Raw genomic sequence first — 27,658 nt, forward strand, 5'->3', positions numbered from 1 at the left:
GGCACAAGGCCAGTTGATTAGATCGATCCAGTATGCAACTGGTACTTAATTTATCGACCCCTAAAGGATGAAAGGCAAAGTCGACCTCGGTGGAATATCAACCCAGGGTTTGGGTTAAATTAGCAGAAGTTTGATTAATAAATAATAATGTAGATCTTTATGAAAGCAACTTTACAAAACTGTAAAATATTCGTAGCTTTGGGCTTTCAGATCTAATCTTTTTATGATATTCTGATGCAACTGAAATTAAAATATATTTTTTAAAATTCTGACTTTAAGTGAAATTCTTTAAGTTACTTACCAAATGGACTCTTTGCAAGAGTAGCATCTTTGGTCTCCAAAGGAGCACTCTCTCCAACTCTGTTTTCAGCAATAACTCGGAAATAATATTCAGTTTTCTCTTTTAGATATGGACAGCACAATTCAAAAGTGGATGCATTGACTTTGGAAACTTTGTTCCAGAACGTGCTTGATGCAGCACGTTTCTCAACAATGTAACCTGTTATGGGAGAGCCACCATCATCTGGTGAAGGCTTCCATTTAATACTAATGGAAGTACGCTGAACGTCAGTGACCACCAGAGGTCCTTCCGGTTTAGCAGCAATAGCTGAAAAACAAAAATTAGGAATATGTAACATATTTCATACAAAGACAAATATATATATTTATCTATCTACAAAATGATTTTTAAATATAATTTTAAATGAGAATGTTACTTGAAATTAGAGTTAAAAAATATCTCCATAAATAGATTATATATAAAATATAAATGTATTCTAACAGATTGAAACTTACTTGGGCCTTTCTTGGGTATCACAGGTTTTGGACTCACACATGGTTCACTCAATCCAATTTTGTTTTCAGCAATTGCTGAGAAGTAGTATTCAATGCCATCCTGGAGAGAAACTGCTTTACAGAATGTTTCATAGGGACCCACTTTTGTAACTTTACTCCAGTTGTCAGGTTTATTGACTGATTTCTGAATGATGTAGCCTGTAATAGGACTGCCACCATCATTCCTTGGTGGTTTCCATTCTAAAGAAGCATAGTCTTCTCCTACTTTAGTTGGAACTAAATCAATAGGAGGCTCTGGAGGTTCTAGAAATTAAAAAAATTTAAATAGTTAAATTTTCAAAAGCATATATTTTAGATAATAACCATATATTATTAGACATATTTGTGAAAATATATAAAATATAGAAGATGTGAAATAATTTTTAAAGTTATTCCATGAGAGAATTCAATAAATTTTATGAACAAAATTTTTATGCAGTATAAATCATCACCATTTAACATCTACATACCATGCTAAAATCTGTTGATATAGCCTAAAAACTTAATTTTTTTAAAGAATTGTTATAAATGTTAAAACAAAATCTTACTTAGATCTCTTGTTGGTTTTGTAATATCTGTAGCTTCCAAAGGAGCACTGCGGCCTTCTGCATTGACAGCAATGACTCGGAATAGATATTCAGTATTTTCAAAGAGATCTTTTGCTGTGTATGTTGTGGTATGTGCATCAACTGATCCTGCTTTAGACCATGTGGTTCTGTCTAAAGTCTTGTATTCAATGATATAATTAGTAATAGGTGTCCCGCCATCCTTTTCAGAAGGTTTCCATTCTAAGTCAGCACTATTAAATGTAACATTGCTGATATTTAATGGTCCTACTGGTGGAGATGGAACATCTGTAAATGAACAAAAGCATTACCAAGATTAATAGTAAGCAGTCATAACTAATTATGTTAGAAATAACAACAGAAACTATGTATAGCATAACATCAATTACATACCCTATTAAGGTCATTTTATTTTACAATAAAATTTATCCAAAAATTCATTTTTGTATTAGCTTTTTAATAATTATGTGCGTATAAATTATATTCCTTGAGAACTAGATGTTGGATATAAATTCTTTTTATTATATTAAGATAGTTTTTTTTCTTTTTTCTTTTACATCCATGGCCAGCTCTGCTTGAGCAGACTTATTGCACTTATCTTTTATCTTTTACTTGATTCAGTTATTGGATCACAGCCATGCTGGAACATTGCCTTGAGGGGTCTAGTCAACAAAACAACCCCAGTACTTAGTTTTAAGCCTGGTGTTTATTCTATTGATCTCTTTTGCCAAAACCACTAGACTAGGGGGTGTAAACAAATCAACACTGGTTGTTTAGCAGTGGTGGGGGACAAATACAAATACAAAGACACACACACACACACACATATATATATATATATATATATATATATATATATATGTACTGGAGGCATGTAGCTTAGTGGTTTGGGTGTTGGACTCATGATCATAAGATTGCGGTTTCGATTCCTGGACCAGGCAATGCATTGTGTTCTTGAGCAAAACATTTCATTTCACATTGCTCCAGTCCTCTCAGCTGGCAATAATGAGTCATCCTGCAACAGACCGGCATCCTGTCCAAGTGGGGAATATATACACCATTGAAACTGGCCCTGATAAGCTTGGCATGGCTTGAGAAGGAAACATCTATTATCTTATTTTTGTATATATATATATCATCATCATCATCATCATCATCGTTTAACGTCCGCTTTCCATGCTAGCATGGGTTGGACGATTTGACTGAGGACTGGTGAAACCGGATGGCAACACCAGGCTCCAGTCTGATTTGGCAGAGTTTCTACAGCTGGATGCCCTTCCTAACGCCAACCACTCAGAGAGTGTAGTGGGTGCTTTTACGTGTCACCCGCACGAAAACGGCCACGCTCGAAATGGTGTCTTTTATGTGCCACCCGCACAAGCCAGTCCAGGGGCACTGGCAACGATCTCGCTCGAAAATCCTACAGGAGCCAGTCAGGCGGTACTGGCAACGGCCACGCTCAAAATGGTGCATCTCATGTGCCACCCGCACAAGAACCAGTCCAGGGGCACTGGCAACGATCTTACTTGGCTTGCCGGGTCTTCTCACGCACAGCCCATTTCCAAAGGTCTCGGTCCGTAGTCATCGCCTCGGTGAGGCCCAATGTACGAAGGTCTTGCCTCACCACCTCAGCCCAGGTCTTCCTGGGCCTACCTCTTCCACGGGTTCCCTCAACTGTTAGGGTGTGGCACTTTTTCACGCAGCTATCCTCCTCCATTCTCACCACATGTCCATACCAGCGCAATCGTCTCTCTTGCACGCCACAACTGATGCTTCTAATGTTCAGCTTTTCTCTCAAGATACTTACACTCTGACGGGTATTCACATTGACATTACACATCCAACGGAGCATACTGGCTTCATTCCTTGCGAGCTTACGTATGTCCTCAGCAGTTACAGCCCATGTTTCACTGCCATGTAGCATGGTTGTTCGTACGCATGCGTCATACAGTCTGCCTTTTACTCTGAGTGAGAGTCCCTTTGTCGCCAGCAGGGGTAAGAGCTCTCTAAACTTTGCCCAGGCTATTCTTATTCTAGCAGCTACACTTTCAGCGCACCCACCCCCACTACTAACTTGGTCGCCCAGATAGCGGAAGCTATCGACTACCTCTAGTTTTTCACCCTGGAATGAGATAGAAGTTGTTTCCTGTTTGTTTGCAGTCTTTATTGCACCTGAACATCTGCCGCAAACAAAAACTAACTTGCTAGTTAACCTGCCTTTGATGTTGCTGCACCTCTTATGTGTCCATAGCTTGCACCGGGTACATCTTATAGAGTTACTACCTACTCCTTTTCTACATACTGAGCAGGGCCATCTACCTGAAGGGGTTTGTGTTTTATCTACCTTCCTACTTATTAGGATTTTGGTTTTAGCTAGGTTGACTCTAAGGCCCTTCAATTCTAGACCTTGCTTCCACACCTGAAACTTCTCCTCTAGTTCTGATAGTGACTCCGCAATTAGGGCAAGGTCATCAGCATAGAGGAGCTCCCAGGGGCAACCTGTCTTGAACTCCTCTGTGATTGCCTGGAGGACTATGGTAAATAATAGGGGGCTGAGGACGGAACCTTGGTGGACCCCTACCTCTACCCGGAATTCATTGCTGTACTCATTTCCAACCCTCACCTTACTGGCCGCATCTCTGTACATGGCTCGCACAGCTCTCACTAGCCATTCTTCTATCCCAAGTTTCCTCATTGACCACCAGATAAGGGATCGGGGGACCCTGTCAAAGGCTTTCTCCATGTCAACGAAAGCCAGGTACAGAGGTTTATCCTTGGCTAGGTATTTCTCTTGCAACTGTCTCACTAGAAATAAGGCATCAGTAGTGCTTTTACCTGGCACGAACCCAAACTGCATCTCATCTAAATTGATTCGCTCCCTAATTAGTTGGGCTATGACCCTCTCTGTAACTTTCATAACCTGATCTAACAGCTTGATGCCTCTGTAATTATTTGTATCTAAAGCGTCCCCTTTACCTTTGTAGCAGTTGACTATGATGCTGCTACACCAGTCATAGGGTATGACTCCTTCGTGTATCACCTGGTTCGTAATACGGGTGACTAGGCTATAGCCAACACTGCCAGATATTTTGAGCATCTCTGCAGTGATTCCTGATGGGCCGGGGGCTTTCCCGGTCTTCATACTCTTAATTGCTTTATCTACCCTGGTACTATCAACTCGGATAGCTGGTCCCTCTATTGGGTCGACATAAGGCAGGCTCTCTTTCTCCCATTCATTCTCTTTATTAAGCAATCTATCGTAGTGGCATCTCCAGACCTCTTTCTTTGCATCCTCATTTAATGCAAGCGTACCATCATCCATGCGAACACATTTCTCTCCTACAACATCACTATTCTCTCTCCTACACTGTCTTGCAACCCGAAATATATATATATATATATATATATATATATATATGAGAGGTTTCTTTCAGTTTCCATCTCCCAAATTCACTCACAAGGCTTTGGCCAGCCAAGGGATATAATAGAAAACTACTGCTGTAATAACCAGCACTGAAAACAGGTTTATCCTTCTTTTAAATATTTAGGTTCTTTAGTGAGTTTTTAAAGAAGTTCTCTTAATAATATAGTTACAGAAATTAATATATTTTCTTTAATAAAATTATAACAGATATTGTAATATCATTGAAGGACCAAAAAATATCTAGTTATTTTCATGGACAGCAAATATGTCAAAATGTAATTCTAAATTCATTGATCCAAAATTTATTTTACATACCATAAGGACTCTTAGCAAGAGTTGTTCCTTCAGTTTCCAATGGAGGACTCTGTCCAATTTCATTTTCAGCAAAGACACGGAAATAATATTCAGTTTTCTCAATAAGGTTCTTGCAACAGAGTTCTGTAGTTGAAGCACTGGTTCGATCAACTTTAGACCACTTGTTACGAGATGCTTCTTGTTTCTCAACCAAGTAACCAATGATTGGAGAACCACCATCATCCTTAGGTGCTTTCCATTTAATAGTAATTGAATTTCTTTGGACGTCAATGACAGAAATTGGACCAATTGGTATTGAAGGTGCAACTGAAATATATTTAAAGAGGAAAGTTTAGTTTTAATTAAATGATAAATACTGCCCTCATGAAACATAAAACTCAGCTAATAAAGTAGCATAAAGATGACAGTAATTCTTGTGATTCTTTTTGCCTTTTGGGAAAGACTTCCATATTTAGAGGATAATTTTTCAGACAATTAATCTCACCTGTTGAGAATATATTAATATTTACATTAGGTTTTGATTTCTAATTATTATAAGGTACCTTATCTCAAATATATTTGCAAACTGGATTCAAACAAGGACACTTTATTTCTAAATCTTATGTGTTAACTTCTCAATCCACTAAGCACTTAGTGCATATATTAAGACACTGGAACATGTGACAGAGTGGCTAAGAATCTTTTGTTTGAATCAAAAGTTCTAGTTCAAGTTTCACTTGGAATGAATGTACATGTTTCGAAATAAGGCATCTTATGAAAATTGGAGTTTGAAACAATGTGAATATAATTCACACTCCCAAAAGTAACTCAATACTCTGGACAATTATCATCTGCATAATAACTCATTTCAGAATATTAGATCTTTAAATAATCAATAGTTTATATTTTAAGTGAATATTTTAAATGGAGAATCATATCCTTTGTAGTGATTCTCATACAACTATGTGTAGCTTCAGATGTTTTATTATTTTTCAACAATATAATGGCCCAGTTAAAGTACAGTACCTCTCAGCCAAGCACTGATTAAATAAGCAGGACACAAAAAGTTATTAAACAACGTTATTTATGAAACAAACAGTCTCTTACGTAATTCTTTTTGAGGTTTAACAGGCTTAGTTTCACAGGGTTCACTTAAGCCAATCTTGTTTTCAGCAAAAACTGCAAAATAACACTTAGTATCATCTTTCAAGTCTTTAACTCTGCAAGAATTATCAAAAGCTTCAACAGTTGTCACTTTAGTCCATTTGTCATCTTCTTTCTTCTTGATGATATATTTGGTAACCTTAGAACCACCATCTCTCAATGGTGGTAACCATTCTAAGTCTACAAAGTTGGTTCCAATTTTCACAGGTTTCAAATTTGTAGGAGGTCCAGGTGGGGCTATATTTAAAAAAAGGAGAAAACAAAAATGTAAATAAAGATTTGAAAGTAACAGAATTATTTAATGTACATGTTTCGAAATAAGGCATCTTATGAAAATTGGAGTTTGAAACAATGTGAATATAATTCACACTCCCAAAAGTAACTCAATACTCTGGACAATTATCATCTGCATAATAACTCATTTCAGAATATTATGATAGAAGATCATTTATTACAAACTATGAAAATAAAATAATAATTCTAAAATGATGACATCCAAATGTGATTAAAATTTAGTAAGAGTTATGTATATAAGATAATTAACAATCTAAAATATTTTATAGGCTATTACTTAAATTTCTTACATTCAACCATTACACTCTATACTATTATTTTATACTTTTAATTATTTTATATTGAGCACATGTATTATATGTATGAAAAATGATTTATTTTATGTACAAAATATAAAGTTTTTTCTGCTTAGTAATGATAATTTGTTCTAATTCTATTTTAAGTGTGAGTAGTTGAGCACTAGTTCCTGAAGATATAAAGTACAAATATTTTCACTGAGATGAGTAACGAATGTATTTCAAACATTCTTACATATTATTTCAATTCTAGATTTGCATTCAAGAATCTATAGGAAGCTATTGGTGAATGAATTTTGTTGGTGTTGAGAAAACATTATTAAGATTCCCATGTATATTACAAAAATATAATGTTATTATAAGAATGAAGTACATACACAAATCTTTCACTGGTTTGGTTTCATCAAGAGCAACAAGTGGCCTGCTGGTTCCTTCTGAGTTTATTGCACTGACTCGGAAAAGATACACAGTGCCATCGGTCAGATTTTGAGCTGTGAACTTTGTTATATCAGGAGCTACAACACCACATCTTGTCCACGATGGACGATCAGTTGAACTGACTTCAATAATATAACTAATGATGTCAGAACCACCGTCACTTTCAGGAGGTTTCCAAGAAAGGTCTGCTGAGTTGTGAGTGACATTATCAACAATAAGTGGGCCTCTTGGACTTGATGGAATATCTAATGAACAGAAAAAAATTTTTAATTACATTCTCATTCATATGAAGTAGTTTTGCTTATTTTAGAGATAAAAAAAAATTTATTTTTATAAACAACAAATTAAAGTAGTAGATAATTATACATTTAATTTCAAATGAAAGACATTACAGGAAAATACAAAGGTATAATGGATAGAAATATTGTTTTTGTTAAAAGCACTTAAAATTAAGAGAATATTATATTCTATATTGGTGATTTGATAAACATCTATTGAAAATTACAAGTAAATGAGTAGCTTTGAAATTTAATTTATAATTCATTAATTTCATACCATATTTGTGTTTAGCCAATGTAGCTTCAGAAGTTTCAAGAGGTTCACTTTGTCCAACTTCATTAATAGCAATTACTCTAAAATGATATTCTGTTTTTTCTTCAAGATCCTTCACACAGTACTGAGTGATGAAATCAGCAACTTTATCAACCTTCGACCATACCTTACTGGAAGCTTCTCGCTTCTCAATAAGATATCCTGTCAAAGGTGAACCACCATCTTCTTTTGGTGGCAACCATTTAATTGTAATGCTATTCCTTTGGACATCAACAACCACAATAGGACCTGTTGCTTTAAATGGAGCAGCTAGAAAATATAAAAGAAAGATTGATTTGTAATTAGAAATTAAATATCAAAATATATTGAAATATTAATCAATAAAATATAAATATAAAATGTATATGAAATCCAAATTTGATAATTTTAACATGTTTGAGTGATATTTAAGATTGCTCCCGCCCCACAAAAAAAAAACAACAAAAAAAAAACAAATACGATTGTTATTTCAAAAGAAATAAAATAGATATTTTCTAAATAAATAACATTAAATCAAATCAATCTTATTAAACAACTTATGACTTACTAGCATCCTTTCGTGGGATGATGGGCTTTTGTGTTTCAGCAGCCTTTCCAATGCCAACTTTATTCTGAGCACTGACAGAGAAGTAATACTCCACACCCACTTTCAAATTAGGCACCTTACAAGAATTTTCATAGCCACTAACTGTTGTTACATCAGTCCAGCTTCCAGTTTTCTTTTCTTTCTTTTTGATAATATAATCAGTTATTTTGGAACCGCCATCACTTTCAGGTGGATTCCAACTTACTAAACAATAATCTTCTGTAAGTTTAGTATGTTTGAAGTTCTGTGGTGGTCCTGGAACAACTGAAATAAGAAGTCAAATATAAATAAATGATGTATTTTTGCGTTTAATAAACTTTATCAAATAAAACTATTGTTGTTATTGAAAATCAGTATGACTTCACTAGAAAGAATTTTAAAACAACAAATACTTTTATAGAAATAAGATAAACCCCGCATATATTTATTATTGAATATCTAGAAAACTTCATCCCCATTTGGTATAATAGTCAAGCATTCAGTAATTATTAAGAATCTTTTTTTAATTGCAATGAATATAGCATTAACATACCTGGTACTCTAGTTGGGATAGTAACATCAGTAGCTTCTAAACGTTGGCTTTGTCCTTCAGCATTGACAGCAATGACACCAAAGATATATTCAGTGCCTTCGGATAATCCAGAAACTGTAAAATCTTTTACTTTTTCACCAACTGTACCACACTTTGTCCAAGTGGATCTGGAAGCTACCTTGTGTTCAATTATGTATCCTGTTATTGGTGATCCACCATCATCTTTAGGTGCTTTCCAGTGAAGGTCAGCACTGTTACGAGTGACATTATCTACATCAAGTGGGCCAATAGGAATAGAAGGTGGGTTGAAAGGACTTTTAGCAAGAGTGGCATCATTAGTCTCTAATGGTGGTCCTTTTCCAACTTTGTTTTCAGCTGTTACTCTGAAATAGTATTCAGTTTTTTCTGTAAGATTTCCAATCTTTAGTTGAGTTGTTAATTCATCAACTTTGCTAACTTTAGTCCACTTTGAGCTTGAAGCTTCTCGTTTTTCTACAGTATAGCCAGTCACTGGAGAACCACCATCATCCTTTGGAGGTTCCCATTTAATGCTAATTGAATTACGCTGAACATCTGTCACAGCAATTGGTCCAATGCATTTGCCTGGTACTGTTGCTGCCTTCTTTGGTATAACTGGTTTTGCTGTTTCTGCAATTTCACCTTGGCCAACTTTATTTTCAGCTGCAACAGCGAAATAGTACTCTGTGTTTTCCTTAAGATTTGGTATTTTATAAAATGAATCAAATTCTTTCAGGGTAACTACTTTTGTAAAATCACCTGTTTTCTTCTCTCGCTTGAATAGGATATAATTTGTAATTGGAGAGCCACCATCACTTTTAGGTGGATGCCATTCAATTACAGCAAAATCTTCTCCAACCTTAGTTGGTTCAACTGATCTTGGAGGACCAGGAGGTGAGAGCTTTCTAGTTGGCTTAGTAATGTCTGTTGCTTCAAGTGGAGGGCTCTTCCCTTCAGCATTTATTGCAATAACACGGAACAAATATTCTGTATCTTCAATTAGCTTTTTAACTGTAAATTGAGTAGTTTTACCATCCACAGTGCCAGCTTTTGACCAAGTGGATCTGCCGACAGTTTTTACTTCAATAAGATACTCAGTAATGCTAGAACCACCATCAGATTTTGGTGGTTTCCACTCAAGATCTGCAGTATTCATAGTTACATTTGTAACTTCTAGTGGTCCCAGAGGTGCTGATGGAACATCAAATGGGCTCTTAGCTAAAGTAGCTCCTTCTGTTTCTAGTGGCTCACTCTGACCAATTTTATTCACTGCAATTACTCTAAAATGATAGGATGTCTTCTCTCTCAAATTTGGACAGCAAAGCTGTGTAGTGTTTGAATCAACAGTCTCTACTTTGGACCAATAAGTCTTATTCTCTTCTCGCTTCTCAACAATATAACCTGTAATAGGTGAGCCTCCATCCTGAGTTGAAGGTTTCCATTTGATAGTTATAGAGTTACATTGAACATCAATAACTTCAATAGGTCCAACAGGTTTGGAAGGTGGAGTTGGTTCCTTTTTCAGAATAATAGGTTCTGCCATCTCACAGGGTATACTGATGCCAGCTTTATTCTTTGCAAAGACAGAGAAATAATATGGTACTTCTTCTTTCAGACGGTTAACTTTCAATGATGTGTCATAATCAGAAACAGTGCTTTCAATTTCCCAATCACCTTTCTTCTCTTTCTTTTTAATGATGTATTCTGTGATAGGAGATCCTCCATCAGACTTAGGAGGAGACCAATTCAAAACTACAAAGTTAGCACCAACTTTAGAAGGTTTGAGATCAATTGGTGGGCCAGGAGGACCTTTTCAATGAAAAAAAAAAAGAGATTTTAAGTTTAATCGTCCATCTAATTAAAAAATATAACAGAAAAATACTCAACAATTTGTTAAACATTTACTACATTTAAAAAATTAAGCATAAAATATATGAATTTAACAAGTACACATAAAGAAAATAGGATGTTTCCAGCGTTTTTATAACATGTCAAATATATTAGTGAGTATTGAATTGGGTATGTGAATATCTTGCAATTTTAGTTTGATTACAAAATATGCTATGAAACAAAGACTAATGTGCAAGTTTTAATTACTTAGAATCACATTTTAATATAAAATATTTTGGTACAAATTAAAAAGAAAATTAAGTTATTTACAAAAGCAAAAGAAAGCCTCTTTTGCCAACAATATGGTATAAGTGGATGTATTAAAACAACTGTTGAAGATTTAACATCTAACAATAGGAAAAAAAGAAAATTTGTCCCTTACTTATCTTCTTCCGAGGTATCGTGACATCTTTAGCTTCTAAAGGCTCACTGCGTCCTTCAGCATTTACTGCAACAACTCGGAACAAATATTCAGTATTCTCAATTAGATCTGAAGCAGTATATTTTGTTACATCAGGGCCTACAGTACCACATTTGACCCATGTTTTGCTATCAGTTGGCCTAAATTCAATGATGTAATTGGTGATTGGAGTACCACCATCACTTTCAGATGGTTTCCATTCTAAATCAGCAGAATCATGTGTAACATTGCTGATTTCCAAAGGTCCTTTTGGTTTAGAAGGAACGTCTAAAAATGACAAACATAAACTATAATTAGTTACTTTATCAAAATAATATGATAAATTAATCTTATGTATGAAAAGTTAAATAAAGAAATTCACAAAAGAAGTTTAAAATGTTACATCATTAAAGAAAATAGTTAAATGCTAAAAGTAAGGATTAAGACTTCCTAAACAGTAAGTAAAAATATTATATTAAACAATATTTTATGTTGTTTTGTATTTGGTTTGCAAGATTCTTGATATGAACTCATGTATTGAGACATGTATCTCAAGAGGCTCAATATGCCATTAAGTGAAAAAGAATCGAAATGTTTATTACTAGCATACTAACCCTACCAAGATAAAACAGAATTTAACAAATATCATTATATTTAAACTGTTTAGGTTTTAGATATCTAAGTTTTAAATATTTTATGTATTTTTTTATGTTAATAAACAAGTGATATTATTTTCATAATACAGTACAGACAAAGGATTAACTTAACAAAAAAGATGCACATACCAAATGGACTTCGAGCCAATGTAGCATCTTTGGTTACAAGTGGTTCACTCTTTCCAATTTTATTAACAGCAAAAACTCGGAAATGATATTCAGTTTTCTCAGTCAGATACTTGCAACAAAGTGCAGTAGTAAACTGATCAACTTTTCCAGCTTTAGTCCAGACTGTGCTTGAATTTTCTCGTTGTTCAATAATGTAACCAGTAATGGGAGAACCACCATTGTCTTCAGGTTCCTTCCATTTAATGCTAATAGAATCCCTTTGAACGTCAGTGACTTCAATAGGGCCTTGACATTTTCCTGGTACAGCTAAAATGGAAAAGAAAATGATTTATGAAATTATGCAAATATTATCTCTTAATATCATAGCAGTTATTACTTGAGTAAGTACAATTATTTGTTGCTTGAAGCTTCAGTTATGTTCACACTTTCCATGACACCAAATGCCAGCCTGTTATGATGAGTATCAATATATTTTACTGAAGCTTTAATTTGAGTAATAGAGTAAGTTTAGAACTTGGAACACATGGCATAGAATTTGTGGCTTGTTTTGAATATAACCATAGACATAATATTTTTGTATTATTTTTGTATTTATTTAACTAGTTGCAAAACTTTAGCTATTAAATTTATAACTGCTCTCACTAGCTCTTCATTTTCAATGTGCAAGAAAATCATTTACATCATCAGATGAAATTTATGGTTTTTATCTCCTCTTATTACTCATCTACAATATTGTTTGCAACTAATAATTGAAATTTTATGATTTTATTTCAACCGATTAAAATAAATAAAATGCAACATACTTGGTTCTCTTTGTGGCACAATTTTCTTGGTTTCTGCAGTTGGGCCAACACCGGCACTATTTTCAGCACACACAGAGAAATAATGATCAACATTTTCCTTGAGACCTTTAATCTTGTATGTGAAATCAGTTTCCTTAAGAGATGCAACATCTTCCCAGTCACCAGTAGAACGTATTTTCTTTTTCAAGTGATAACCTGTAACTTTAGATCCACCATCATCTTTTGGTGCTTTCCATTGCAGGGTGACAAAGTCTTGTCCGATTTTGTCAGCATGGAAGTTAACAGGTGCACTGGGAGGTTCTATAAAACAGATAAAAGTACTATCATAAGCAAATGAATAACTATCCTAATGTAGAAGCTAAAATATCAATCAAAGAATTAACCATAAAAGATATTTTTTAAAAATGCTTTATATGAAATATCATTATGAATAAAATGAAAATAATTTGGATCTTACGGATTTTCTTTGTGGGTTTTGTAGTATCAGTTGCTTCTAAATAGGGGCCTTGACCTTCAGCATTCACTGCAGTGACACGGAAAAGATATTCTGTTCCTTCTAAAAGTTTAGTTGCTGTAAATGTCAATGTTTTGCCATCTACAGTACCACATTTTGACCATGAAGTTCTTGTTAGTGTTTTACTTTCAATGATATAGTTAATAATGGGAGTGCCACCATCAGATTTAGGAACTTTCCATTCTAAGTCAGCAGTGCTTTCAGTGACGTTACTGATTTCCAGAGGACCAATTGGTGCAGATGGAACATCTAAAGAATCAAGAATTATATTTGAATGAGACATATCAATCAAAAGAACCAATTTATTAAAAATTGATGTGAAAAGTTCCCTACAATATGTGAATAGATATATACAACTAAACTACAAGAACAGTAAATGAGATGTTATTTATGAAGAGAATATATAAAAAGAATACAGAGAAATAGTCTCAGTGACCAGCCATTAAAAGTATGATAAAAGAATTAGATACAATTAACTATAAAAGAGAACTAAAACGTGTGGATTCAATTGTGAATATGCTAACAAATGTGATATATGTTTCAAAAATATAACAAAATATAAGAAAAATACAATAAGGTATATAAGCTCTTCAATTTACACAATTGAACATAATAATAAAAATAATGTCTTGGTATAAAAGATGGTCTACAGCAAATATTTTGCTCAATACCAGACTTCCTTGTCAGTTGTTGACCATAACCAGTTGAGTATGTCCCTTAGTGGCTGATGATATGTGCATCTCTGATCATGAGCAGAAGTAGTGGGGGAGCATCATAGCCATGTGTTGAGAGAAATTCTTTGGAGTTTGAAAAATATTTACCTCAGGAAAGATGGGTGTTTTGTTCAAATTCCCTAAACAACCTTTATTGAGGGACCTTTTGAGCAGGATGGGCTACTCAGCCTGAAGAAAATTCTAACTGGGCCCTACCTGCAAGGTCATCCACTGTTTATTTTGATGTGAGATCACCATGCTGCACAGATAATGTTGTGCTGGATGTGCCTGGTGTACCATTATCAGACAGGTAGTCATGATAGGTAGACTGGGTTTCGTATATTTTACCTCAGTGTCACTTTGATAGCATGCACTGTTCTCTCACATAACAACAATAATAATAATAATAATTATAATAATAATCATAATAATTATAATAATAATCATAATAATAATAATAATAATATACTTTTTGATACTTGTAACCACATCTTCAAAGCTAGAACTTTTACTTTTTTTTAATATTTACATTTTCACAATGTTTTGATTGGTCTGCTCTCTGGTGGTTACCAGGTGTCTAACTCCAGGGTGTATAAATAATATAAGAGGAGATACAAACCATGAATTATTTCTAACATCATAGTAATAATGTAGTGTATGTATCAGAATTTTGTGAGAGTGAGGTAAATAATACTTAACATAGCTAAAGCAGAAACTAGGAAATAAAATAAATATAATTTCTTTGCTTATGGTCTAAAATAATGAGATAAACAATTATAGTTATTTACCAAATGGACTCTTTGCAAGAGTTGCTTCTTTTGTTTCTAATGGCTCACTTTGTCCAACACTGTTTACAGCAAATACCCGGAAGAAGTATTCAGTCTTTTCAGTTAGTTTTTTGCAACACAAGTCAAAAGTTATCTCATCAACTTTATCTACTGATGTCCATACAGTACTGTTTGCTGGGCGTTTTTCAATTATATAGCCTGTGATAGGTGAATTGCCATCACTTTTGGGGGCTTTCCATCTGATGCTGATAGAGTTTCGCTGAACATCAGTGACTTCAATAGGTCCAAGAGGTGGTGAAGGTACAGCTAAAAGTAAAGACCAAATTAAATGTAATACAATCTTTCTTGTGAATATAATATAAAATAAATTTACATATTTGACTTGAATGTCTATTTTATCATACACCATTTGAAATTAATTCATTAGACTAGAAAGATATTAATTGTTAATCTAAAAATTTGTTTCTGATTAATTTTAAAAGTGTAAGTAAACACTATAAATTGCTCAAGACAAGCATAACTTCTGACTACCTTTCTGTTATAGTAGGTTAGTCTTGATGGATAGCAGATATGACAGAATGTGGATAGCAAAAAAGTAAAGAGACCAACACTCTTTATACATAATACTTAATATAAGTTATATTAGAAATGAAGAGATGACAATGATTTCAATAACTTCCAAAATGATGGTTCTGTCCCACAATACTAAGCAGCATTGATACCATCCAATGATATCTGCTCATTTAGGCTCACAAAAGAGTAATTTCCAGATATTTTAGGCAGGATCATTTTCCTTTCTCCCTAAAATTAATTACTAAACTATTTACCTTTCACTAAGATAAGTGTGTGTGTGTGTGTGTGTGTGTGTGTGGTTATGTGAAAGGAGAAGAGAGAGAGAGAGAGAGAGTGTGTGTGTGTGTGTGTGTGTGTGTGTGTGTGTGAGCACATGCATGTTTTACTGAATGTATACATACTTGCGGCAGCCTTAGGAATAACTGCTTTGTCTGTGATTGCTTCTTTACCAATACCAGCTTTGTTCTCAGCAGAGACTGCAAAGAAATGTTCAACATTCTCTTGCAGTTTAGGTATTTTGGCTTTTGTGTCAAAAGCATCAACTGTTTCAACTTTCACCAAATCTCCAGTTCTTTTAATTCTTTTGAAAATGTGGTAATGTGTTACAGGAGAACCTCCATTCTGTTTTGGTGGTGACCAGGTGATTGAAGCAAAGTCTTTTCCAACTTCGACAACCTCCAAATTAACTGGCGGACCTGGTGGTCCTATTAAATGAAACAAAAAATATTTCATATTAGTTTTGTTTATTTCCTAACTTTGTAAATACAAATTACAATTAATAGTAACTGATACAAATTATATCACATCATCATCATTTAAAATCCGTTGTCCATGCTGGCAAAATTTACTCTATCTAATTTTAAATAAATAAATACGTTTTGCTAATGATTTATACACATGCATACTCACATGTACACTACACATACATGACTAGGCTTCTTTCAGTTTCCAACAACCAAATTCATTCACAAGGCATTAGGTACTTTAGAAGACATTTTGCCAAGGTATCACACAATGGGACAGAGCCCAAAATCATGTGGTTGAGAAATGAACTACTTAAACACACAACCATGCCTGTGCACATACATACATTTTCTAAAGGAATCAGTTAATTTGCTCAATAGCATGCTACTATGTAATATTTATTTTCATAAATTATATTGACTGTTAAAGTTATATGAAGTATTTCAAAACATAATCTTAGATCAAAACATTTGCCAAACCAGGCAAATTTCATATTTACAAAAACAAATACTTTACCTATACGTGCTGTACATTTTGTTACATCATCTGCTTCCAGTGGAGGACTCTGTCCTTCTGCATTGACAGCAATGACTCTGAACCAATACTCAGTACCTTCTTCAAGGGCCATTGCAGTATAAGTTGTTGTTTTTCCATTTACACTGCTGAGTTTTTTCCATCCAGTGCAATATGAAGGTTTAATCTCAATAATGTAACTTGTAATAGGTGTACCACCATCCTCTTTGGGTGGCTTCCATTCAAGATCAGCAGAATTTGTGGTGACATTTTTGATCTCAAGAGGACCAATTGGAATTGATGGGCAATCTTTGAAACAGAACAGAAATTAAATATATTGAAATGTCATCAGTATCTTCCAATATTAAAAATTAATTTTCTTTATTCAGTTTATTCAAATACTTAAACATACAAAAGTACATTAATCATTGTGATAGACAACTAATTAAAATCAAATGTTGATAAATTTAGTTTTATCTCTATTAAACCAGAAACATAAAATTTATATTCATAATAATAATTTTATTGAACAAAACTATTTAATTTATCATAAAAGTATTTGCCATTCTTATTGAATAAAATTATCTAATTTAATATATAAATAGATAAATAATACTTGCCAAATTTATTCAACAAAACTACTTAAACTATCATAAAAATAGATTATATTTTCTAATTTTATTGAATAAAATCAATTTATTTTAAAATAAACGATAATAATAATATCTGCCAAAACAATAAATTATAAAGAAATGGAAAACACAGAAAGCAATTTAGACTTATAAAAATGCTCAAAAATATGTTATGAATATCAACTCACCAAAAGGACTTTTAACTAAGGTTGCTTCCTTTGTTTCCAAAGGAGGACTTTGGCCAACTTTGTTAACAGCAATCACTCTGAAATGATATTTGGTTTTCTCAGTAAGATGGGTTGCAGTGTAGGTTAAAGTGGAGTCATTGACTTTGCCAGCCTTTGTCCAATTTGTTATAGATTCTTCTCTATATTCAATGATATAGCCTGTAATTGGTGAACCACCATCATTTTCAGGTTCTTTCCATTTGATAGATATGGCATCACGTTTGACATCTGTAACTTCAATGGGACCAACACACATTGATGGGACTTCTGAAACAAAAAGGATAAATAACATATAGTATCTATAGTATCACTTCCTTTTTAAATATGCATAAAATATAAAATAATTTTCATAGTAAATAATGATTTATTATTAACTATTTCAATTAATATTTTCTTATTATCAAGACATACTTCTTATGATATCTGATAATTAAAGGGGTGGGGGTGTTACCCTAAAGTTAGCTTTATTTGATAGTTAATATGAGGTTATGATTTCAGTCCTTACTGGGAGTTCTAAAATATGGGGACAAAGGACTTGAAGAAAATATTTTGCTTTTATCAAGTTTAAATAATAGAGAAAATTTGTTTTATAAAACCAAACTGAAGTTTGTCTTTTATAAAATTGCTGTTTAAATTTAGAAATATTTTTCTTGAAATATCATAATCAAGAGATTATGATTAAATTCAAATATTCTATTTTGCATATTTTACTTGTTTCAAGATTGTGGCCATGCTGGGGTACCAGCATGAAGGGCTTAGTCAAACAAATCAAACCCAGCCCATATTTTTAAAGTCTGATACTTATTCTATTAGTCTCATTTGCTGAACTGCTACATTATGGGGATGCAAATAAACCAACACTAGTTGCCAAGTGGTGAGATGGAGACAAACACAAAAGCACACTCATGAGTGTGCATACACATACACGCACATGCACACACACACACACATACAATGGGCCTCCACACAGTTACAGAATGTATATCAAAAGATAACATAGAGTGAAATATTAACTTTACATAATTATTTTACTTTTAATAAATTACAACATTTATCTTAGAAAATCCTAAAAATATTTTCTATGATCTAGTTCCTAAATAAATCTATTTGTCAAGGAGCAATAGGAAATATCATTCTTAAATCAATAACAACTAGTATGATAGCATCTATCCTGAGCATCACATCAAGTCAACAAGCAATTGGGGCACCTAAAGAGTTTGAGATCATTTTACACAAATGAAAATCCATCTGACTACACTAAAATCTAAAAAATGCTCTGAGTGTATCAAAAACACCAACAGAATGAAAAAGTTAGAGGCTCAATTCTACACTAAATCAAAGTATAAACTTATTTTTATTTAATAATACATCTGTTATTGTAAGGTGAATCTCTCCACAACATTAGTACAATTGTATATGAAACTTACTTGGCTTTTTCACAAGAGTGATCTTTTTCGATTCACATGAATCGCTTATTCCAGCTTCATTTTCAGCAAAAACAGCAAAATAGTAATCAGTATCAGGTTCAGCATTTTTCAGTTTATACTTCCTGTCATATTCATCAATTTTGGCAACATCTTCCCATTTGTCACTAGCTTTGTGTTTCTTTTTAAGAATATATTGGGTGATCTTTGATCCACCATCATTCTTAGGTGGTTGCCACTCAAGTTCAATGAAATCTTCACCCGTTTTAGTTGGTTTCAAATTAATCGGTGGTCCTGGTCGGGCTGAAAAGCAAATGCACATAAAATGTCAAAAATATTGCAAAAATACTTCTGTTGTAAAACATTGAAGAAATTAGTCATGTTGTTTAACCCTTTAGCATTTGAACTGACCATATCAAGCCCAAATATTGTATATGCTTTATGGTCAAACAAAGAGATCTGGCTTCTCACGCCTACTCTACAACTTCTACTCTAAAACTAAGCAATCATATCATTGAAACCTAAAAGTTACAAGATAATACATGATTAATTTAGAACTATGTGAATAAATAAGCATTACATTTGTTAAAGTAATCTGAATGCTAAAGGGCTAATCATTTATTTGAATTTTAGATTGTAAGAAAAAAATAAGACAAATACGAAAACATAGTGTGGAAAAAAATAGTTACCAATTTTCTTTTTAATAATGGTTGTATCAGCAGCCTCCAATGGCTCGCTTTTACCTTCTGCATTGACTGCTATCACTCTAAACTGATATTCTGTTCCTGCTGATAGATCAGGCACTGTAAATGTTGTAGATTTACCATCAACACTGCCAGTTTTAGACCAAGATGATCGTGAAGCTTGTTTATACTCAATGATATAGCTAGTAATTGGTGTTCCGCCATCACTTTCTGAAGGTTTCCATCGAAGATCAGCAGAGTTTGATGTAACATCAGTTACCTCAAGAGGTCCTCTTGGTTTTGAAGGAACATCTGAAATATATATATTCATATGATTATATAGTTTACTATACAAATTGTTAAATCACATTATTATGTCATTTGTGTGTGTTTAAGTGTATACACATGTGATATGTTTACAGCGCTGTAAAATTTATAATCATATTTTAGACAAACTGAAATTTTACAACACTTGTATTTGTAAATGAGCTGTAAAACTAGAAAACCAAATAATTCTCTTAAGACAATATCCTACAAATCTAATGCAATCCTCTGAAGTACCTTTAAAATACACCAAAAGGCTCATTCTCAAGATGGAATATGAGACAGTGAATATCTTAAGCTAATGGCCATTAATATCTGTCTAATCATTTCCAAGAAGATTTACAGTCATATGATGCAAAATAACATATCAAATTATATGTAATGTCCTGATGTCAAATGACATCTGATGTAAAAGTTTTCTGATGGGAATGTACAAATAGAATTGTATTTTAATGTATTAGAAATATTCTCCTTAGGAGAAACCTTGTTAAATATTTGTTATTGCTACATCAAATATTAGTGTTAGAGACAATTCAATCAGGTGAGGTAGGTCACTGGCCATAAACCCTGAATATTATTATAGATTTATCACAACTATAATTATTGGAACAAATGATTATGTAAAAACCATATGATAGGTCAGGATTCTGGATTCATTGTATTAAAAAAGAAAAGAAACAGCTGACTTAAACTAAATCAATTAGTGGCATGAAAGCAACATTCAAATTTTGTCTAAAATTGCAGTGTTTGACTTAAGCTGTCAGTTGATCAATTATTGTATTTATTGAATTATGTATCTACTTTTATTGTAGTGACTAGTGAAAATCACTAGTGCCTAAAGAATTCAACTGAGGGATGGATACCTGAGTTTAACAGACCCATTATCTATCAACTATAAAATACAACGATGAGCATATGTATCTAATAATCAGAGTAACAGTTCAAATTACAGAGCAATGCAGACTAAGAGAACTGTAAAAATCCTGGTTTGCTGTAAAATACTGGAACAGCTTCTCCATGCAAACAAGGTCGCTATTGTTACAGAGTTGACTTGTTCCTTCACTCCATCATTTAGGTGAAGTGTAGCCTTTTCTGAGTTAGCTGCTCTGACCATAGATGCAAAACAACCTCTGCTTTCTTTGATGCTATCTATTACCCTGTCTATCTCCCCTTGTATTGCAGTGAACAAGCTTATATGAAATGCAGTGTATGATATTTTAATTACAAGTTACAAGGTTACTAACCAAATGGACTTCTTGCAAGAGTAGTATCTTTGGTTTCTAAAGGTTCACTTTGGCCAATCTTATTGACAGCAATTACTCTAAACAGATATTCTGTTTTCTCAGTAAGGTATGGGCAACGTAATTTTGTAGTACTTTCATCCACTTTTTCAACTCGTTGCCATTTCATTTGAGCTGGTTCCTTCCTTTCTACTATGTAGCCAGTGATGGGAGAACCACCATCATCTTCAGGCATTTTCCACTGAATTGTGATGTTATCTCGTTGGACATCAATGACATCAATAGGTCCCACAGGTTTGCCAGGGGCAGCTACAAAAATATAAATAAAATAATGATTATAAAATCCAGAATTAATTATTTCCTAAGTTACAAGAAAATCAGGCGAAAACTGGCTATAGTATTGATGAACATACCATATTTGGTATGCAAAAAAAGCTTTGGATGAAATTTAAGATTATGAAGGTTAGACAAATATTTTAAGGCTATATGCATATAAATAACTAAACACACACACACACATATGCACATGCATAATACATATATGCATAAATATACATATTTATAAATGTCAATTAATGAATAACAAAAGAACAAAAATTATGTAATTAATTTCATTAGCTTACAGCTATTTCTACAATAAGAAGCATACATTCAGAACTAAGTGTTCGTGCAACATCTTATAGCTTCCTCTGAGCCAACACATACATGTGTCTGTGTCTATTTATCTTTCTATCTGTCTGTCTTTCAGTATGTATGTACGTATGTTTATATACATACTCACACACATGAATAAAAAGAGAGTCAAAGAAAGTTGATGAGAGTCTTTATGATACTCATGTGAAAAACAGAGAAATCTGAAGTAAGTTGTTTCAGAGCAAGTATGAATTAAAGACACAATGTTAAAATTATGTTTACAAAAATTAGGGTGATACATGTATCACATATGAATGAAAACTATAATTGCTTTAAGTGAGTTGAATTAAATGAAATAATTAAATCTATAAAATGCTTAGCAGTAGCATAGCAATATCTTGAGCATCAACAAGTACTGTTATATATTATTATTATTGTTATTAAATGGCAATTTATTGATATATGTGATATGTCCATATTTAATTTGATATAGGGGTCTCAAAATGTACAATCAAAGATTACTTACTTGGTTCTCTTTTTGGTACTACTTTCTCTGTTTCTGCCGCTGGACCAACACCAGCACTATTTTCAGCACATACAGAGAAGTAATGCTCAACATTTTCCTTGAGGCCTTTAACTTTGTAGGTCAATTCAAATTCACTAGTGGTGGCCACTTTCTCCCAATCACCAGTTGCCTTTATTTTCTTTTTCAAGTGGTAAGCTGTAACCTTGGAACCTCCATCAACTTTTGGTGCCTTCCATTGCAGAGTAGCAAAATCTGCACCAACTTTGTCAACAGTAAACTTGATTGGTGGACCAGGAGGCTCTGATATTACAAAAAACACATGCATTATTATAATTAACAAACCACATCATTATCAGATATCTATATAAGGAATTACTATTGCATCTCTAAGACCAATATTGTAATCTGATTAAACTAAAAGGGTATAACTTCAATTATTTAATGGTAATCCACTCTTTGTTAAAATTTGGAATCTTTTTTATGCCAACTTATTTTGAAGATATTCAACATTTTGAAAATATCAGTATTTACTGCATATGCTTGCATATAAGTTATAACATGTTCACATTATTTTTGTTTCAATTTTTCACCCATATTGTTTTTCATAAATACTGTACACAATACTGCATGAAATATCGTTAAAAATCGAAAAACTGAAAAAATCCCAATCATAACCAGTATTGTCTAGCAAAGTTCCAGAATCATAGGTACCATCGTAATGTGTTTCTATAATCAATGTCTGGAATCATCATCATCACCATCATCATTGTCGTTTAACGTCTGCTTTCCATGCTAGCATGGGTTGGACGATTTGACTGAGGACTGGTGGACCAGGTGGCCACACCAGGCTCCAATCTGATCTGGCAGAGTTTCTACAGCTGGATGCCCTTCCTAATGCCAACCACTCTGAGGGTGTAGGGATGCCCTTCCTAACACCAACCAGTCCGAGAGTGGAGGAATGTTCAGATTAAATGATACTTTTAAATCACCATGCCTGATTGACTGGCATTATAGGCAAAAACTAATAGGAATAAGAATTATTGCAGGGAAATGGTGCTGTTAGTCAATGTTTTAAATAGGAATAAAGAAGAACATTAAATCTGTCTTACCAATTTTTCTAGTTGGTTTGGTTGTATCAGTAGCTTCAAGAGGAGCTCCGACACCTTCATCATTTACAGCACTAACACGGAAAATGTATTCTGTATCTTCCAGCAAACCAGTTGCAGTGAAAGTTAATGTTTTACCATCAACATTGCCACATTTTCCCCATGTTGATCTGGTTGCTGTCCTGTTTTCAATAATATAACCTGTGATAGGAAGACCACCATCACTTTTAGGTTTCTTCCATTCAAGATCAGCAGAGTTTATAGTGACATTGCTTATTTCCAAAGGTCCAATAGGAGCTGATGGAACAGCTGAAAAAACAATACAAAAAGAATGTCTGTCAAGAATCTGAAGATGTTTTACCCTTTCACATTATTAAAAGTTTATCAGGTCATCTTTTAATAATAATATGGAGCTAAACAGCCTAAATTTCAGTCCGGCAAAAGGTATATTTAAACTGAGGAGAATTATTAATGATAAATTTGGATTCCATATAAATTTTCCATCAAGTTGAAAGCATTTACATCTGAGGCGATGTCATCTACATTATAGTGCTACTACCATCACCCCTACCAACACCATCATCACTCACAAAATAACTTTTCATATATCCCAACTTCCATAGATCATATCACTAGGCTTTATTGATTAAAGTTAGGTATTATTTTTCAAGTTTTAAGTTTTATTTATCAAGATTTTTGTTTCATAGTGTGATAGGAAAAAGAAAATTAAAAGTAGTTTAGTGCAGCTTTTGAGTGCAACTCAAGCTATATATTGATAGAATAAATGTCAACATTAAGCCTCAGTTCAAGCATTTATTAGAGAGTTTAGTATTATTCAGTACTTTATATGTTGAGGACCAAGCTGTCATTGCAGAATCTGTTAAAAACTAACAACAAACTAGAAAATTGGCTGCCCCAGTTATACAAGAGTATATCAAAGCAAGAGCACACATGAAATGAAATCCATAATCTGTTTCTATGCCTAACTAGGAACTGTATATCGTTTTGTTTACTAGTTAATATACTCATTACTGGAATTGATTGAGTGAAATTAAAAATTGGTAAAGTGTTAGAAAAGCTTTTGTTGGTGACAAAATGCTTTTTACAAAATGCTTTTTTTCAGTAAGAGAACAGAATGTACAAAAATGTGTTAAAAGTGTAGGATGCATCAATATAGAGAGACATGTGCATTAAATAAAGAATCTTTGAGAAGACTGGAGAGGAATACATTGATTATGATTTCTGGGCTATGCAACATTCATTTACTGTTAGCATTAAAGATATTAGTTATTGTGGAAAGGAGTAACTATAAGGTATAAACCTCTGATGGATAGTATTTGCTGAGAGACAAAAAACTGCTGTGAACAGACATTAGAATACACTAGAATCAGGAAAAATTAATAAAAGACAGGGAAAGACGTGGGAAGTTAGACTTGAGGGATTTGGGCCTCTATTACATAGACCAGATAATTCAGGACGAAGTAAAATTGCAGTTTACTATATTGAACAACCATTCAAAGTGATGTTAACATGGAAAATTGATATTAAAGCAATGCTACAAATGATAAATATTGATGTCTTTGATTCATTATGTTACAAAATAGACTTATAAATTCAAAACATTTTGAAACTTACAGTATGGACTCTTGGGAGTAACTGCCTCACTTTCCAAAGGAGGACTTTTTCCAATTTTGTTAACAGCAGTAACTCTGAAGAAATATTCTGTGTTCTCAGTCAGTCTTGGCACATGAAGCTTGGTAATATTTCCCTCAACTTCATCAACAATAGTCCATCGGCCATATTTGTCTTTCTTTTCAACAATGTAACTGGTAATTGGTGAACCACCAGTGTCTTTTGGAGGCTTCCAATCAAGATCCACAGATGTCTTTTGAATATTAGTGACATTAAGTGGACCAAGTGGACTGGATGGAGCAGCTGTAAATAAATATAATGTAATTAATTATATGACATACCTATAAATTAAGTTTATTATTCACATCGTTACTTAAACCTTTGCAGTAAATTTTTTTTTAATCCTTAGATTCAGATCATAATAGATTTTTTTTTATATATTCATATGTAAATAGACATTTGTTTAAACTAAACTATTTAACAAATTCATTCACCCCAGCCATATAAGGTTATTTACTTTAGTATTGAGGCGTACAAACTGATACTTTACAATTAAATTATAAATTGTCATCATTCAGAGGTGTAGTGTTGTAATCTGTTTCTCAGTTTAACACCACTAGCTGGCTCTTGAGTACTGTTAACAGAGTAAATTCAATTGCAATCTTGGGGGCCAGAAAACTTATTTGAGAATAACTTCTTCCTACATGTCAGATCAACTGAATGACCTTTTCTTTCAATTAACATGCAAAATGGCTGAACATTCTGTGCCCTTTATGTAATTCCCAAGTAGAATCAGTGTGACAAGACTTGACCACTAAATTAAAGGCACAATCCATTCGATGGGCTTTCACACAGTTTCTGTCTTCTTAATTTCACTTACAAGGCTTGGTTTGACCTGTTTTCATCCAAGTTTTCAGTCTCAAATTAATTGCATCAATACTATTCATTAAACAATAGCTTTCTGATTATTCTTATCCTAAAGAATCTATAAAGTCCGTACAAGAATCTATTAAGTCATTAACTCTCAAAACATATTTTAAAATACTTACATGGTGGCCTAGAGGGAACAATTGCATCTCTTGTTTCACAAGGTTCACTGACCCCAACTGCATTTTGTGCAGAAACAGCAAAGTAATAGCCAATATCTTTAAGGTTGTTTACTCGGTAAGTGAGATTGAATGCTTTTGTTGTGCCAATCTTCTCAAAAACATCAGATTTTTCTTCGCATAATTCCAGAACATAGTTAGTCAAAGGACTGCCACCATCTTTCAATGGTGGTTCCCATGATAATACAACATAATCAATACCAACATCTGTTCCTTTAAGGTTGACTGGTGGATCAGGTGGATCTGAAATGCATATTAATGTTTATAGAATCAATGAAAGATTGATGATCATATAAAGGTATATTAACTAACATATGTGTAATTAGTCATAATATAAATACATTTATCATAAGTGAGGTAACGAAATACATCTCAATCAAAAACATTATTTCTTAATGAACATGAGTACCTAAAGAAATATGTCAGACTTACAAAGTCCTTAAAATGTTCATAATATTGCCATTAAAATATTAGCATTAAATTGATGTATAATAATATCTATAAATAACTTTCTATCTTTTGTGCTCTTGCACATCTATACTATCAACAAAAAGTGTACTCACTCATCTTTTTCATAGGTTTGATTGTTGCTTCAGCTTCCAAAGGTGGACTTTGCCCTTGATCATTAACAGCTATAACCCGGAATAAGTATTCAGTTCCTTCAATGAGATCTAAAGCTGTAAATGTTGTAGTGTTACCATTTACACTTCCAGCTTTACTCCAAGTAGTCCTAGTAACTGGCTTATACTCAATCAAGTATTTGGTGATGGGACATCCGCCATCATCCTTAGGTGGTTTCCATTCTAAATCAGCAGAATTTTGTGTAACATTGGTAATAATCAGTGGTCCCAAAGGAGCTGAAGGTTTGCCTAGGAGAAAAGAAAGATTAAAATGTCATTATACAATATATAAAGTACAGAAAATATGAATAATGTTTAAAATGATATAAAAATACAAAGAATATAAAAAGTAATATCAAAAATATAAATTATTTAAATAAATAAGCTCTATAAAAATATAAATGTTATGAAAATTAATTTTCTATAATGATATTAATTTATGTAAAGTATTAAATATTCAGGAATATATAAAATAATACTTCATTAAAAGCCTCTTAATGAGTTACTCAAAAAGGTAATCATTATCTTCAATTAATAGAAATTTACAAATATCCATTATTCTGAAAAAGAAAATTATAGTTATATGTAAGTTATGAGAATTAAAGTAAGGTATACATTAGGAACACAATTATAATAAACATATATTTTAAACAAGATCACACACTTACTTGTAAGGATTCAGTCGTTTCCAAACTCTTTGAATGTAAAGCAAGTGAACATGCTACAAATATTACTTCTAACTAG

General features: G+C 33.1%; 1 protein-coding gene across 1 annotated transcript in view; it reads right to left on the minus strand.

Annotated features, from left to right (window-relative positions):
* LOC106877301 (uncharacterized) overlaps positions 1–27,658 on the minus strand; it is a 449,889-nt gene that overhangs the window by 113,104 nt on the left and 309,127 nt on the right. The window contains exons 149-173 of the mRNA XM_089338059.1: positions 26,858–27,163; positions 26,238–26,537; positions 25,192–25,491; positions 23,560–23,865; positions 22,451–22,750; positions 21,295–21,600; positions 19,733–20,038; positions 19,047–19,346; positions 17,581–17,886; positions 16,764–17,069; positions 15,905–16,207; positions 14,931–15,236; positions 13,373–13,678; positions 12,916–13,215; positions 12,113–12,418; positions 11,310–11,615; positions 9,020–10,846; positions 8,449–8,751; positions 7,866–8,171; positions 7,250–7,555; positions 6,226–6,519; positions 5,140–5,445; positions 1,383–1,688; positions 796–1,098; positions 302–607 (exon numbers count right to left, since the gene is read on the minus strand). Of these exons, the coding sequence (XP_089194185.1) occupies positions 302–607; positions 796–1,098; positions 1,383–1,688; positions 5,140–5,445; positions 6,226–6,519; positions 7,250–7,555; positions 7,866–8,171; positions 8,449–8,751; positions 9,020–10,846; positions 11,310–11,615; positions 12,113–12,418; positions 12,916–13,215; positions 13,373–13,678; positions 14,931–15,236; positions 15,905–16,207; positions 16,764–17,069; positions 17,581–17,886; positions 19,047–19,346; positions 19,733–20,038; positions 21,295–21,600; positions 22,451–22,750; positions 23,560–23,865; positions 25,192–25,491; positions 26,238–26,537; positions 26,858–27,163 (9,120 nt within the window). The remainder of the gene's footprint in view (positions 1–301; positions 608–795; positions 1,099–1,382; positions 1,689–5,139; positions 5,446–6,225; positions 6,520–7,249; positions 7,556–7,865; positions 8,172–8,448; positions 8,752–9,019; positions 10,847–11,309; positions 11,616–12,112; positions 12,419–12,915; positions 13,216–13,372; positions 13,679–14,930; positions 15,237–15,904; positions 16,208–16,763; positions 17,070–17,580; positions 17,887–19,046; positions 19,347–19,732; positions 20,039–21,294; positions 21,601–22,450; positions 22,751–23,559; positions 23,866–25,191; positions 25,492–26,237; positions 26,538–26,857; positions 27,164–27,658) is intronic.

Source organism: Octopus bimaculoides, chromosome 2, assembly GCF_046866305.1.
Source record: "Octopus bimaculoides isolate indiv1 chromosome 2, ASM4686630v1, whole genome shotgun sequence".
In the NCBI taxonomy this organism is placed as follows: domain Eukaryota; kingdom Metazoa; phylum Mollusca; class Cephalopoda; order Octopoda; family Octopodidae; genus Octopus; species Octopus bimaculoides.